This window comes from Sapajus apella, unplaced genomic scaffold, assembly GCF_009761245.1.
Source record: "Sapajus apella isolate SASKATOON/1434 unplaced genomic scaffold, GSC_monkey_1.0 scaffold4, whole genome shotgun sequence".
NCBI lineage: Eukaryota > Metazoa > Chordata > Mammalia > Primates > Cebidae > Sapajus > Sapajus apella.
In genome coordinates this window covers 395,663-411,666 of record NW_022436944.1, presented here as the reverse complement: position 1 = coordinate 411,666, position 16,004 = coordinate 395,663, and the positions used below count along the sequence as shown (strand labels likewise).

Sequence of the window (16,004 nt, the reverse complement as noted above, 5' to 3'; positions counted from 1 at the left end):
TACTCCATCTTGGAAAATGAATGAATGAATGAATGAGTCTCTTTGGGCTTGCTTGGGCTAAATGACTCGTGTATTTGTCTTGCCTCTCCTTTAGGCAGGGGTTAATATTCTGTTCCCCAAAGCTTCTAAGGATTCTCTTTAGCTAAGAATTTGTTATCAGAGACCCCAGGGTTACCAAGTTGTACAGGGGACATACCAATAGTGACTAAGGAACCTTAATATGAGTCTTCCCTTAAACTTCTCAAGTTATTACTACCATCAATCCCTCGCCACCTTATGGACATCAGAGATTGTCCTAGATGATAAACATGTACTACAAATACAATAGAAATGGATCACAAAGTAAAATTAGAAATCTTACAAAAGGTACAGGATTTCTTGAAGTCCATGAAAGTGAGTTTAGAGAACAATTTGAATTCACACCCAAAATTGTGCATAATTGAGGACCTAAGAGAGTCATATTAGTTATTAACAGCAGGAGAGAGAAAATCAATAAGGACGGTGGCATGGTGGCTACTTCCCAAGTGAATGATCAGGATGTCAAAGGATGAAGAAAGGACCTTGGGATAAATGAAAAACTTTTGAATCTTTTACAAAAGTCAGTATGAAGTGAGAGATGTTAAATGATGCCATGATTCAATTTTGTCAGAAAAATGATGCCAAAAAATCCACACTTAATTCACACTTTGTTCATTTAAAAATTAGAGCGTAATTGCTATTTTAATTTAATTTTGTGAAATCTAAGATAATTTTTCATGTTTTTTATTTTACAATTCTTAGTTTCTATGATAAAAATTCCAACCAAATGTCCCCACCCCAATTATACTATGCTATTTTTGTCCCATTAAAAATGTGGATTCATTTTAAGTGGACTTTTTCTGGCATTAATTATCCTAATATAGAAAGAACTTTCAGCAATTCAGTAAAGTGAGGGGTTAATCAACATCATTTTTCCAGAACCAATGACTAAGACCATTACGGGCAGAAAGGGAACAACTGGCTTTATTGACTCTCATGCAGAACACAAGGGTCCATAGAACCAGCCAGATTTCTCTAGGAATGGAGTTGCTTAGTCAAGCTAGGAGGTAATTTTCGGATAAGCATGCTTAAGACCTTAAAAGGGAACTCTCAAGGCTCCAAAGGAAGTTGCTTACCCACAAAGCACCAGACCGCAAACCGGATCCATGTGATGGTGGAGAGCTTTAGCATGAGATAGATGTTCACCAGCATGGCAAAGGCAGGCACAAAGGGGAGGCAAGGGGCCATGTAGGGAAGCTTCTTGGGGTTCTCTGGCTGCTGCAGGATCACAAACACCAGGGTGCTGATCAGCAACACCATCAGAACAACCAGAAGGATGGCCCACCAGCTCTGCTCTGAGATGTAGTCAGAACCAAAGATGATGAAGGAGCAGAAGATGAACATGAGGATGAAGAGCAGGAGCACACAGATCGTCACCGTGTGCCCTGTCGCTGCTGTGGGCCGGTCCATTTTGCCTGGAAGGCCCAGCCGGATTCTCATGGTGTAATAATGAGGCCCGATCAGCTTCTTTAACTTGATGAGATAAATATTTTCAGATTCATCAGCTTCTATGCCTGTGGTCATGTCCACGGTGCCGTAATTGGGATGGTTGACGTTGTAGGTTGACTTGTCTGATTTCCCTATGAGCATCTCATTGTCTCCCAAGGATGGTAAATTCTTGGCCCCACATGTATTGGTGGCTGGGCCAGAAAACTCATCCCCTTCACTCACAGGAGAACAAGCGTCCTTCTCACAGTCAGCCAGAATGCCCTCCTTCTTCTTGGTGTGCTCCTCAGACAAGAACTTGACAAAACCGTCAATGTCACTCTCGGGTTGGTATCGAAGGAGCAAGACACAGACAGAGACCAGGGTGTAGGCCAGGAGCGTGCCGATGGACATCATTTCTATCAGGTCTCTTAAGCTGACCAACAGAGCGAGGAGCGCTGCTAGGAACCCCGACACGATGCAGGCTACCACCGGCGTCTCTGTGTAGGAGCTGACATGAGCCAGGAACCTGGAGGGGCCGTGTGAGCAGAGGGTTAATGGTGGGCTACAGTGACCAATTCCAGGGAGCTAAACTGTCAATAGGCTGGTGGGATCAACTCCTCCTGGTCTTGCTCCCCTAATTTACTTCTGCATTCACTACTTTAAATTCAGCTGCTATTCCTACCCCAGGATTTGGAATATAATGAAAAGAGAATTCACTTTAATTCTTTGATTTTTTTTTTTTTTTTTTAAGTTTTGGTGAGATGGAGTCTCACTCTGTTGCCCAGGCTGGAGTGCAGTGGCATAATCTCAGCTCACTGCAACCTCTGTCTCCCGGGTTCAAGCAATTCTCCTGCCTCAGCTTCCTGGGTAGCTTGGATTATAGGTACACCACCACGCCTGGCTAATTATTGCATTTTTAGTAGAGATGGAGTTTTGCCATGCTGGCCAGGCTGGTGTCAAACTCCTGACCTCATGATCGGCCCACCTCAGCCTCCCAAAGTGCTGGGATTATAGGCGTGAGCCACCACGCCCAGCCTTATTCTTTGATTTCAAGGCAAACTTCTTTAGTAAAGTTTCTAATCATTACGTAATGGGAACGGTTGATTGAACCTAAGAGGTCTGTCTTTCGTCGATCTAGATTGAAGCCCTAGCTCTGCGTGAAAAAGTGATGGTTGGAGGAAGTCATGCCTGGGGGCCCTCCTGACCTGTCAACTAGCATTTTAGCATCCTCATGGAGCTTGTAAGAAATGTATATTCTCAGGTTTCACCCAAGACCTTTTATACTGGAATCATAGGGGGGTGAGGCCTAGCAAATTGCTTTAAAAGACCTCCAGAGGATTCTTATTTATGCCAAAGCTTGAGACACCACCTATAACGAAAGTTCATGGGTTTAGTTGGTAAAATAGCACAGTAATTGAGAAATTGTGCTCATAGATACAGGCTCAAGTCCAGCTAGTTACTGCTAAAGAAGGGAACAACAAAGCGACTGAATGGCACATGCAGTAGGCTCCCTTTCCCTTCCTCTGTCCTCCTGGTCCCATATTTTTATGATTCACACAACCTGGAAATGTGCTTAAAGCCTAAGTATCTTTCCTCTTAGTTTCTTTGACAGCAGAAAAATCTTTTGGATGTGTGAAGTTGCCACACCTCCATCACCCTAGGCCCTTCTTGATCTCTTCAGCAACCTAAACACATCAGCTCTGACCTGGTGATGGCTTCAGAGGATATGCAGGGGAAATGAGTCCGAAGATGATGGCTGCAGAGGCAGAGTCCCTGAACCAGCCCCCTCTGCACACCTGAGAGCTCCTTGGCCTCCAAAGTTTACTCCTTGCTTTGTGCACTTGAAGGATGCTTTCTCAGCAGGCCCCTCAGGCTGGAAACAAAGAGACGAGGCCGCATCCCTTTTGTACCATGGGCAGATAGGCCACTTTGTGGCCAGTGTAGGGGGCAAGAACTGCCAGTATAATGGTGTGGTTAAAAGTCTGGTTTTTGGAGTTCGATGTTCTGGGATCAAATCCTGACCTGCCACTCGGTAGCTGAGGGATTTGTGGCATTTTTTTTTTTTTTTTTTTACCACTCTGAGTCCTAGTAGACATTCTGTCTGCAAAATAGAGTTATTGTGAGGACTAAGTGGGATACTGTATACTCAGCACCCAGGATACACAAATGTTCAGTGAATGGCAGCTGGTGTTGCCGCTATTGTTAGGATTTGTTCAGAGGGTCCGATGTACTCTTTGTTGGAATTTTTTCAATTTCAGAGGGGTTGTGGAGAGAGGGGCAGTTACCAGGTCTCAATATGAGGGCAGGCCTAAGATGTCCCTGGGATGGGTTCTTCCTTCTGGGGGTCACTCAGTACAGCAGTTTGGCACTCATCATCTTCACAAATCTTCATACAATGTCAACAGGAGGGAGGAGGGAAGTGGGGGACACACATCAGCTTGTGCTGGATTAAGGGACCTCAGAGTTAAACTAAGGGGCTGTTTCAGGGCCTGAGCTCTGTTCACTCAGACTTTTCTCCAGGATATATGACAAGGTCCACAGTCCAGGTGAAAGGCACTGACATCAAAATTACAGTCAGGCTAACAGTGTGTAGACATTCTCCCTGTACGGACGTGGCAGAGCAGGACAAATTTCACGGAGCGTAGCCCTTACCTGAAAAGGAGTCCATCACCAGCCATGGCATAAATAACCCTCGGCATGGGGAAGAGGGAGCCCAGCAAGCTGACTGTCAGTCCTGCAACCGACCCAATGGCCACTACGAATTTTGCAGCATAGAACCCATGAGCCACAAACATCTCCATGAGTGGGGATTCTGTGTCAATGGCATAATATGGCACCATCAGAGTTAAGATCATGCTCACCTGTTAAAACAAAAGAAGACAGGGCTGGAGGTACAGGGGAAGAACAGCATGGATGGAGGCCCCAAGGGAGAGGAAAGAGCCCCACCCCTGGAGGCAGAGGCTAGCATGGCAGTTTGGATCCTCCACTTGCTGGCATGTGCCTTTACTGTAGACCAGTCATCTGGCTTCTAGGCCTTTCTCAATATCTTCTCCCCACATGTGAATTTAGTGGACTGGGCCAGAAACTCTCTATCTCTCCAGTCCTTTGATATCTAAGGAGCAAGTTGGCAGGTATTTCAGCCCCATGAAAGCAGAGCTATCTATGCTGACAGTTCAGTGGACAGCGGGTATTTCCAGAAGGAAGGAGCTACAGCCAGGACCTGGCAGGGACCAGGGCACCCTGCCCACCTGGGCCAGGCTTTCATTTCTCTTATGCTTTCTGGCACTACAGGGTCTTATCTGTGCTCCCTTTCACTGTGAAACACCAGAGATAAAATCTCCAAAGGTAAATGCTTAAGAGGTCTATGGCCTATTAACTGTTGGGATCCAGAGGAGAACTCATATTTCTATTTCCTTTCTCTAGCTTAGTCCTAGGAGCCAGGCAGGTCAACAAACAAATTACAGCATCAGGACAGAGTCAAGTCCTACTGACTGGACGGCTGTCGGACAATGGTGGCTTTGCTTAATCAGGAATTATTACTATGCGTGCTGCAAGGGTCCACCCCCAGGGAAGAGGGAGACACGAGGGAGAAGCAGAAGGGGAAATAGAGAGCAGAGTGTCTTTGCTGTTCCCTCTATCCCACCGCCGCTCCCTCAACACTCTGCCTATGGGGAGAAATCAGGGATGGAGAGGACAAAGCCACTGGCACGCGTGTGCCTGGAGGAGGTGATAAGCACTTGACTGGAGGCTCCCAGGATCTGCTCCCTTCACATATTATTGATCTGCCTAATACCCTGCCTTCAGAATTGGCCATAGGCAATGGAGCCACAAGTCATTGGGCCAGATGTGGTGCTCCCCCAGGCCTATGAAGGCCACATTGGCATCAAGAAAGGAATTCAAAGCCTGAAGGAAAGAGGGTGGTCACATGTAGGCCATTTCTTTGCCTATTCCTCTGGAGCCAAGATCTTCCAGCAGAGCCAAGGGTCACCAGGGAGGACATGATGTCCCATTACTGCCCAGCAACCTCGTTCTTCTCATGGTGGTGAAGGGGCTGCCTGCTGACCGGTACAATACCAAACAGCTCCTAGGGGGTGTTTAAGGCCTGTGCAATATGAAAGAGAATGTTTCCCAGTAACATAACTGCTTGCAATATCCCCTTTGGGGATGGGACAGGGTGGGCTGGAGGAGAGAGGGATTGAGGCTCCTGAGTTAGATCAGGATGCATAAAAAGTTGGTGGATGCATAGAAGTACTCTGTGGTCGATTCTAAGGGAGGCACTGTGATGACTGACTTTATTGTGTGTGTTGTAAGGGCCCCACCCCTGGAGGAAGGGCAGGAATGAAGGAGGAGTAGAAAGTAGAAAGGGAAACACAGAGTGTCCTTGCTGTTTCTTCCACCCCGTGGCGACTCCTTCAACATTCTGCCCACAGGGATCATTGGGGTCTGGACAGGGTGAAGGCACTTGCACGTGTGTGTATAGGGGGAGGTGATAATTGAGGCACCCATAAAACCCCTAGGTAGTCAACTGAATGTCTGTAAACCACCCCCAAGTTTGCTCTGTGTTTTCCTCTGGCTTCTAGAACAATCCTGTTTCGCAGCTTGCCTTAATGATCAATAGATGTGGCTTTCTTAGCTAGTTGCTAAAGATGTCTTTTTGGGAAAGAGAAACAGCAGGGCTGATCAGCGGCAGCACCCCCGGCTCCGTCATCGCTGCTGGCGCTTTCCTAATTGTGGTGACCCAAGTGAGGGGGCCCCTCAGGACCTGAGAATGTTTGTGGAACCACACACTCATTGGCCTGGGAGCTGATTCTCTCCCTCTCCATTGCCAGGAGCAGGAGGGGGATGTTGGATGCAGCTGGGCTATTTCTGTGATAGAAATTCTGGGGTGGGAACTGAGAAAGCAAACATCAGAGTATGAGGGGTGTCTCAGGGGCGTGATCCTGAAGAAGACAAGGCTGAACTCTTTGTACTGAGCTTCCCCTAGGTAGGGAAACCCAAAGGTGAGTTTGAGCTGGTGTAAAAAGCGGGAGCAACAGCCGGAAAGAAATGGCACTTTCCTCCCCAGATTTAAGGGGAAAAGAGTCTGTAGAGGACAATGTATTCTCTCTCTCTGCTGTGCAGGGAGCCTTGCCTCTTTGCTGCTGGGAAGCTCCCAGAAGACAGAAGAGCATTGAGGAATGTGCACAGAGGCCCACAATGCCTTTGCTCGCACACCCACCCGTTACTGCCAGCCTATGACCTGAGCTCCTTGGATGGCAGCCCATTCCCTGCACACCAGCCCCTGGGGCGGCAGCAGACACGAAGAGCTTGTGTGGATGGAGGGGTGGGAGTGAAGGCCAAGGTTGAAGTGAAGGTCTGGGGCTTCTCCTGTTCTTCAGTCTGGAGTCCTAATTTTTTTCTTGTCATAGGGAGTGGGGAATAGGGCTATGGCAGCAAAAGGCACAGGCACACAGATACCAAGAAGACACAGGAAAGGACTCCTTCCTGATAGAGAAGGGAGCTTGGTGCCAGAGTCACATGGTGAGGAGGGTCACACAAGCATTTGGTACTTACAGACACATAGGCTGTCAGGCAGATGACCAGGGAGGCGGTGATGGCATAAGGGATGGACGTGTTGGGATTCTTGGCTTCCTCTCCAGTGGTGGCGATGATGTCAAAGCCAATGAAAGCATAGAAGCATGTTGCTGCTCCTTGCAGCACCTGTGTGGATGATGGTATTTGTCAGACTCAGAAGGTCAGGATGGCACCAGGGCCTTAAATGTGGAACCTACAATTGCCCAGTGCCTTGGAGACAGGACTGAGTGGCTGATGGAATAACATGGTGGGACTTGTGCTAAACGCACAAGTTCTGATCTCCTCTACTTTCTAGCTGTATAGCTGTGGGCAGTTCTTTTATGATGTGTAGATAGAGATAAGAAGAATTATGCCCAAATAAAAATAGAGTTATTTAACACATTGAAGTCCTTTGTGGAAATGAGGTTATAAATAAATCAATATATTGTCCATCTTTATGTCTTAGGGAACTCACCTTTCTGTACTTTGTTTTCAACCTTTTGCAATCATAGGCTATAAGACTACTTTTCGGGAATGTTTGGAAAGGTGAGCAGATACTTTTGACTGTCATTGAGACATGGGTGGGTGCTTCTGACACTTAGTATAGGGGATTCAGATACTTCTGCATAAGGAAGAATTATCCTACCCAAACTACCGTTAGTAGGCCCCTGATAGATCAGCTCCGTGGTAACTTCCAGATCTAAAATGATATAAAAGATTTTCAGATCTTCAGATATTCTGTTGTCTTCAGTGGGAAGACAGAGTGAAGACAGTTTATTTTTTGCTCCTTTTGGGGGCTTGAATGACTTAGTTGGGCACAAGGCAGGAGGTCAGAGTAAAGCTGGGGGGTGGTATCCAGTTGCATCTGCTGATGGTTTGTCTGCCAGGAGCTCACGTGGCTTCAGGAGTGTTTGGGAATTTATTATATATGTCAAGATGTCAAGATGTGAGTGAAAATCTTCCATTGCAAAGTGGCTACTTTCTTTGAAAGAATCTATTGAAGTTTAAGGGCAGGTTCCCCACTGTGGTATTTTTCATTGTTAGCTTTAAGTAAAAAAGTACCTCTTTGAATGCTCAGGGACGTCCTTTTAGAAGGTGAGAGATGTTTTTGGAATTGTGTGTATGGGGTGAGGGAAAAAAATGCAAGCCCTGGCCAGGGGTCCAGGAGGTGGGACCCATTGTAGATGGGACCATTTTATTTTTCTTTTCTCCACATTCAGTTTATAAATGATGAAAATCAAATTGTGCCAAGCTGTCCAAATCAACTTGTCCAAAATTTTCACTCTTACTTTCCCCCACTGACTTCTCGATAAGACAAAATATGAAATACTAGAACCTGTGAGGTACATCACAAAATCAAAGATCTTCTTAAACCTTCAGAAGCAGGCCGGGCACAGTGGCTCAAGCCTGTAATCCCAGCACTTTGGGAGGCCGAGGCGGGTGGATCACGAGGTCAAGAGATTGAGACCATCCTGGTCAACATGGTGAAACCCCGTCTCTACTAAAAATACAAAAAATTAGCTGGGCATGGTGGCACGTGCCTGTAATCCCAGCTACTCAGGAGGCTGAGGCAGGAGAACTGCCTGAACCCAGGAGACGGAGGTTGCGGTGAGCTGAGATTGCGCCATTGCACTCCAGCCTGGGTAACAAAAGCGAAACTCCGTCTCAAAAAAAAACCAAAAACCAAAAAACAAAAAACAAAAAAACCTTCAGAAGCAAACTTTGCTCATCTGTAAAATGAGCTGGTGTTTCCTACAGTTTCTCTCAGCTAGGATTCTAATGTTTCAACCCTCTATTCTGGTGGTTCTTATCCTGTGGGCATCTATGGAATTCAGGGCATCTATGAATTTTGCTGAGAAAGAATTACATATGTTTTTTCACTGCCTTCTAGTTGAATTAGCATTTCTTTCAGTTATGAATGTAGGTGACAAACTAACAATACCTGTGCCTGTGTCACTAATAGCAATCAGATACTTTCATTTCATATGAGAGTTGTTACAGAGATCTTGAAATATCACTTATGCTTATTACTACTTTAATATGATAGTTGTTAGACATATATATTAACATATAAATCCCTAATAGAGAAGCACATTGTTACTAGATTATGATTTAAAAATACTTATTTCTACATTTCAATATAATGGATTTCCTTTGAAATTCTATGTAATTAGGTTATTCATTTAAAAACACAATTCTCATAAGGGATCCATAGGTTTCATCAGACATCCAAGTGGTCCATGGCACAAGAAAATTTAACTACTGGTCTGTTCTAATAGAAAGAACTTTTCAGACATAAGCGGTTTCATCTCTAGATAGCTACCTTCCAGGAGAGAAGAGAGCTCCTGCTTTCCCTACAGCGAAATTTTTCGTATAAGGTATGGAAAATGTCTTAGGCCTCCAGACGAGGAGAGAAAATAGATCTCACTTCATCATACATGGATGTTCAAGGCTTGGGAATGTGTTTGTTTTCACTTATATAGGAAATATTACTGGACTTCAATGCTAGACTGCAGGCTCACTAAGTAGTCCTGATCAAGGAAAGCCTCACTTTAAGACAGGTCCTTCACTTTTGACAAAGGTGCCAAAAACATGCACTGGGGAAAAGACAGTCTGTTCAATAAAGGGTGCTGGGAAAACTGGATAACTATATGCAGAAGGGTGAAACTAGACTCCTACCTCTCATCATATACAAAAATCAGATCAAAATGGACTGAAGACTTAAATCTAAGTCTCAAACTGTGAAACTACTACAAGAAAACATTGAGGAAAATCTTCAAGACATTGGTCTGGGCAAATATTTCTTGAGCAATACCCCGTAAGCACAGGCAACCCAATAAAAACAGCGTTATTCTACACATTCGAGTCCTTTGTGGAAACAAATGGGGTTATAAGTAAATCGATATATTGGCTATCTCTATGACTTAGGGAACTCATTTACCTTTTGGTACTTTGTTTTCGTCCAATGTTTTCAACCGCAATCAGAGGCTGTAAGACTACCCCTATGGGATGTTTGGAAAGATGTTTGGAAAATCTCCAAAACATTGGTCTGGGCAAAAATTTCTTGAGCAATACCCCACAAGCACAGGCAACCAAAGCAAAAATGGACACATGAGATCACACCAAGTTAAAAAGCTTCTGCATGGCCAAGGATACAATTAACAAAGTGACGAGATGACCCACAGAATAGAAGAAAATATTTGTAAACTACCCATCTGACAAGGGATTAATAACCAGAATATACAAGGGGCTCAAACAACTCTCTAGGAAAAATATCTAATAATCTGATCTAAAATTGGGCAAAGGATTTGAATAGACATTTTTCAAAAGAACACATACTGATGGCAAACAGACATATGAAAAGGTGCTCAATATCACTGATCTTCAGGTAGATGAAAATAAAAACTACAATCAGATATTACCTTACCTCACTTAAAATGGTTTATATCCAAAAGACAGGCAATAATAATGCTGGCAGGGATGTAGAGAAAAGGGAACCTTTGTACACTGTTCTTGGGAAGTAAATCAGTACAACCTCTATGGAGAAGTTTAGAGGTTCCTCAAAAAACTAAAAATAGAGCTACCACATGATCCAGCAATCCCACTGCTGAGTATATACCCAAAAGAAAGGAAATCAGTATATTGAAGAGATATCTGCATTCCTATGTTTTTTGCAGCACTGTTTACAATAGCTAAGGTTTGGAAGCAACCTAGGTGTCCATCAACAGATGAATGATAAAAAAAAAAATATGGGACATATACACAATTGAGTACTATGCAGCCATAAAAAAGAATGAGATCCAGTCATTTCCGACAATGTGGATGGAACTGAAGGTCATTATGTTAAGCAAAATAAGCCAGGCATGGAAAGACAAACATTGCATGTTCTCACTTATTTGTGGGATCTAAAAATAAAAACAATTGAACTCATGGACACAGAGGCTGGGAAGGATAGTTGGGAGCTGGTGAGGGGAGGTGAAGATGGTTAATGGGTACAAAAAAAGTAGAAGGAATGAGTAAGACCTACTATTAGATAACACAACGAGGTGACTAGAGTCAATAATAATTGTACATTTTAAAATAAAGTGTGTAATTGGATTATTTGTAACTCAAAGGATAAATGTTTGAGGGAATGGACAACCCATTCTCCATGATGTGCCTATTTCCCAGTGCATGCCTGCATCAAAACATCTCATGTACCCCATAAATATATACCTACTCAGTACCCACAAAAATAAAAAGGAAACAGACAGGAAACAGGTCCTGCTTTGTCTTCCTTTAACATTTATTCTTCCCTTCTACACACACAGACACATATCTGTATACATACAACCACGCATACACATACACATGCAAACACATATACACACATATACATGCACACATACACTCCTCTTGTAAATCATTTAGTGACCTGGCACAACCACCACATAAATTTGGGCAAAGCAATCCTAGAAAAAGGTGAGCGATTTGTGAACCATGCCATGTAAGGAAGAGCTGGGGACTTGGGAATGTTCAACTTGAAGAGCAGAAGGCTCAGTGGAAGATGCAGAGGACACCTTCAAAAATGTGAAGTATCAGCAGTTGGAGTAGATGCAATGTCCACTGTAGGATTCAGCGGAAATCCTACAGCCACGCATATGGGTGCGATTGGCTTTGGTTTGGAGCATCGACTTTGTAGACTGTCAGGCCTAGGTTGATTCTGCCACATACTAGCTTGGTGATTTAGAATAAGTTCTTAACCTCTTGGAGCCCAAGTTTCATTCTTACGTACATGGAGATAATAATAGCACTTAGCTCATAGTGTTGTTACAAGGATAAAATGAGATAATATAGTAAACTGCAGTCCTAGAATATGGTAGGTGCTCCAAAAATATTAGCTCTTACCACCAGTATTATTATTACAGTTCTAAGTTTTTCTAGAGCAGTTGACACTCAGGGGGACAAACTCTTCCTCTTTCTTCTTCTCTCCTCCTTCTACTCTCTCCCCTTACTCCTTTTAAAACTTGACTTGTGTATACTAAGTGCTACCATGTGCCAGGCACTGTGCTTGGTGATGGGGACACAGTCATGAGCATAAAGTACCCAGCTTGATATTACGGAGACTGAGCCGAGAGGATACTGCAATATCCCAAATGCAAACTTGACTATGGTGACAAACTGAACAAGATTAACAAGCATCTATATTATTCACAAAACACAAATGCTACTTTCCTCTAAATGAATGAAAGAAGGGATGGCAGTTGCTGATAATGATTAGCTATCAGAAGGTTAACTATGATCAAGTAGGGAAGAGAGGAAGTACACTTGCAAAGAGGATGTCTCTTAGCCAGTATTTGCATATGTAGAACTAGAAAGTCAGCACAGTTGAAGAAAGACTGGACAGATCAAAGGCAGGGCATGCAGAGGTTCTCCCACATTAAGCAGTTAAAATAATTTATTAATAACTCAGATGATTAAAATAAAATAATTTCAATGCGGGACTATAGGCAGGTCTGGGCAGTATTTAGGTAGGGTTGAGAGAACTGAATGGGGATGTTGAGGCATCAGAGACTAGCAACAGTAAGAAGCTGTCATCCGAGGCCTGAAAGTAGGGGGTGGAATGGTGTCCTGGAGTTTGGTGGGAGCTGGAGGTATGGGGCAGAGAGTCCTAGAAGAAGCTGCCTTTGTGGAGGCACAGCCTGTGTGGTGCCAAGGCTGGGAGGCAGCAAGGAAGAAATACTCCGGCCTTGCTTTCTTCTCACCTTCTGATCTGATAATATTTTCCATTGGCTACATTCAGTAGGAAGCAACCAGCAAGATGCAACCTGGAGCAGAAAACAGGGCGTGAAGTGTGGAGAATAGGCCTGGGGAGTGGAGGCAAATGGAGAAGAAAGACCAGCACACCTACCAAGGTCAAACTGAACTTGGCCTAACAAGACATAGACAAGATAAACAGGTTATTGAAGATAATAAAATTAGTAAAAAGGGTCATCTTTTCACTTGAATTAGTTTGAATGAGCTTTTCTTCCCTGCAAGTAAATGGTCCCTGATTGGTAAATACAAAGACTCATGAAATGAAACTGTGTATGGGTGTCTCTACCCGAATAACTACTGAAACTGTTTTCCACATCACTCTGTCTAGATCTCAGATCTGACCACTGGTGTTTATAATTAGGATAGACTTCCATGCATAAAAGCATGTGTGTAGTACCTAGGGGTAAGCATCTGTGAATAAAATTGATGGGTGAAATGTGTGAATGTGTGTTTGTGTTGATGCGTATTTGTGGGTTTATTGGTATGTTATCCTCTTTGCTTTAATATTTTGCAAAATTGAAAAATAGTATTGAAAAAAATTAGCTGGGTGTGGTTGTGTGCACCTGTAGTTCCAGTTACTTGGGAGGCTGAGGTGGGAAGATTGCTTGAGCCCGGGAGGTTGAGGCTACAGTGAGCTGTGATCGTGCCACTGCACTCCAGCTTGGGTGACAGAGTGAGGCTCTGTCTCAGAAAAAAAAAATATTGATCTTTTAATTTGATGATATAGCTGAGATTGCTGTTTGAAGTAAACCTGGTGTAAAAACTCAGCCAGCTGATCCAGAACAGAGTTCATCCCGCTAGAGTGGCGTTGTGGTGAAGCAGCATGTGCCTTTGTTGCTGGAGGGCTTCTGCTTAATTAGTTGTCAAAAGTAATGCTGTTAGTGGCCTGCTACTCAGTGTACGGGGTCCCTAAAAACTGGCCCCCTGCACTTTGCTGATATTTGAGAGGCATTCAGATGAGGCAGCCTTCACACATTCTGCCTTGGCCAGTCTGCCGGATGCCTGGGAGATAATTAGACACCTTTATATTATTCACTCTCTAGGCAACAAGACAAAATTCCATCTTTTCATAGCATTTTCTACCACCCTCATGCCCCAGCTCTATTAGCAGGCTGTCCTCAGTGACAGTGGAATGTGCTAATATGTTCCTACAAATGGATTCAGATGTGGAGAACATGACAAACTTTTCCTTTGTTTGGAGGCTGTCAGAATTCCCCACAAATGATTGCTATGGACTATTTTCCTGAGAGCTATTTGTGCTGGTAGAGTGTCTTATTTACTTAAAGAAAAACCATAAGATAGTATCAAGAACAAATAACATGAAGGGAACACACATCCAACAATGTTCAAGGGCTGAAGAATTGCAGATGGAAGCAGGGGTTCAGCTGAAGGCCAGAGTTACTTGATATAGGGAAAAATGTTTGTTGTTCTTAAACTCTTCAAGACCAAAGAAGCAGTTGACCCAGAACCTGTAAGTGAGTAAACCATTCCTTAAGCTATTTTCTTTGGAAGGAAGTGTTTGGAGCAGGGGAAAGAGTAGGTTTATGAGGGGTCCATGGTTAGAGAATGGATTGTTCATTAACTCTTTGAAAGTCCTTGAGAATTGTGTGGAAAGTCATGTAATGCTATTCTTATAAATCATCTCCTACACAATGGTTTTCCCCATTCCATCCTACCTAAAGCAATTGAAGAATAAAGTGGGTTGGACCTCTGCACTAGTCCCCTAGTCAGGGGTAGAGGTAAGGGCTTTTCTAAGGAGTGGGGAACTTCAGGAATCTGTCAACTAGGCAACACACTTTTGTAGACAATTGGTAGGTAACAGAGTGAAGAATGTGTGTATTACCTTGATGTATGACATGCTCATGAGACAGTGTCAGACCTTAAAAATAGGATCTAAATTCAAAGTGACTTTGCTGGACTTTGGAAAAGTGACCTGAAACTGAAGTTGAGAAATAACAAGTCCAGGTCCATTCTCCAGGAAGGAAATATACTACGTAGAAATCCAAGGCCAGGCAGAGGGCAGAGAGGATGAATCAGCACCATCTTCACATTGGGCTGTTCTTTGTTCTCAGATGATACTTTTAGGCACATTCACTAGGATATACATCATCCCTGAGTTTCCTTTAGGGATAATGGAATTGTGGCAAAACATTCAAAATCCCAGCCAAACTTTTTTCTTGGCCAATGACAAAACTACTCAAGGTAGTAGGCTTGGACTGAAATGAGGACAGTAACAGAAGTGCAAAAAAAACTTAACCGGTTCCATGGCCCCAAACCCAGGAGGCAGTGGGGAAAATAAGCACTTTAGCCCATCCAGGAGTGGGATCGAATTTCAGCTCTATTACTTACCATCTAAATCTGTGACTTTAACTTTTCTAAGCATCAGTTATTTGCATGTAAAAGTGAAAATCTCTGTACTTATTTTGTAGGGCTGCTGTGAAGATTAAAAGTGTGCATGAAAGAGTTTGTCACAAAGGAAATGTTGAATGTTAGGAAAAGCATCCTTCATTTCCTTCTTATGCCCGACTTCTGATCTCTTAGGAAAGTTAGTGAGAAGCCAGGGTATATAAGTGGGGTACCCCAAGGTTGCCTTGATTAGCTTCTTCCTTGATGAGGCAGGCTCCTAACTGAGGAAGGCTGTTGTGCCCCTGAGAAGGAAAGGGAGACCATCAAAAGGATAAAGGAATGCTAAAATGTGCCCCCATCTTCTTCAGAGTGGATAAATAACATTTATATAGAGGATATTAACTCTTTCCAGTCTTTAAGTGGGGCCTAAACTAGAGTGTATGCCATTTGGGTGAGCTAATAGGAGGATTTTGAAAATTAAATATCGACCAAGTAATTAAGAAGAGTTTTAGAATTGCACTGACAGGATGTCTTCATAAACATTGTGTATTCAGCCTGGGTCAGTTAAACTATATTCCATCTGAAGACAAAAAAAGAGACGACTATCCCTTAATGTTCTTCCAAGATTCTATGACTTCATGAAAATTTAAAGGAAATATAACATGTGAGATTTATTACCTTACTACTTACTAAAGAAGGCTCAGAGAGAATGATCATAATACACAAGGTACTCTATTGGTAGAAAGGGCTTTGGAGTCACACAGATCTGGGCAGGAACCTCAGCCCTGGAGTTGACTAGCTAA

General features: G+C 43.5%; 1 protein-coding gene across 1 annotated transcript in view; it reads right to left on the bottom strand.

Annotated features, from left to right (window-relative positions):
- SLC7A14 (solute carrier family 7 member 14) overlaps nucleotides 1–16,004 on the bottom strand; it is a 122,805-nt gene that overhangs the window by 19,300 nt on the left and 87,501 nt on the right. Inside the window, exons 5-7 of the mRNA XM_032260568.1 lie at nucleotides 7,060–7,206; nucleotides 4,159–4,367; nucleotides 1,155–2,032 (exon numbers count right to left, since the gene is read on the bottom strand). Of these exons, the coding sequence (XP_032116459.1) occupies nucleotides 1,155–2,032; nucleotides 4,159–4,367; nucleotides 7,060–7,206 (1,234 nt within the window). The remainder of the gene's footprint in view (nucleotides 1–1,154; nucleotides 2,033–4,158; nucleotides 4,368–7,059; nucleotides 7,207–16,004) is intronic.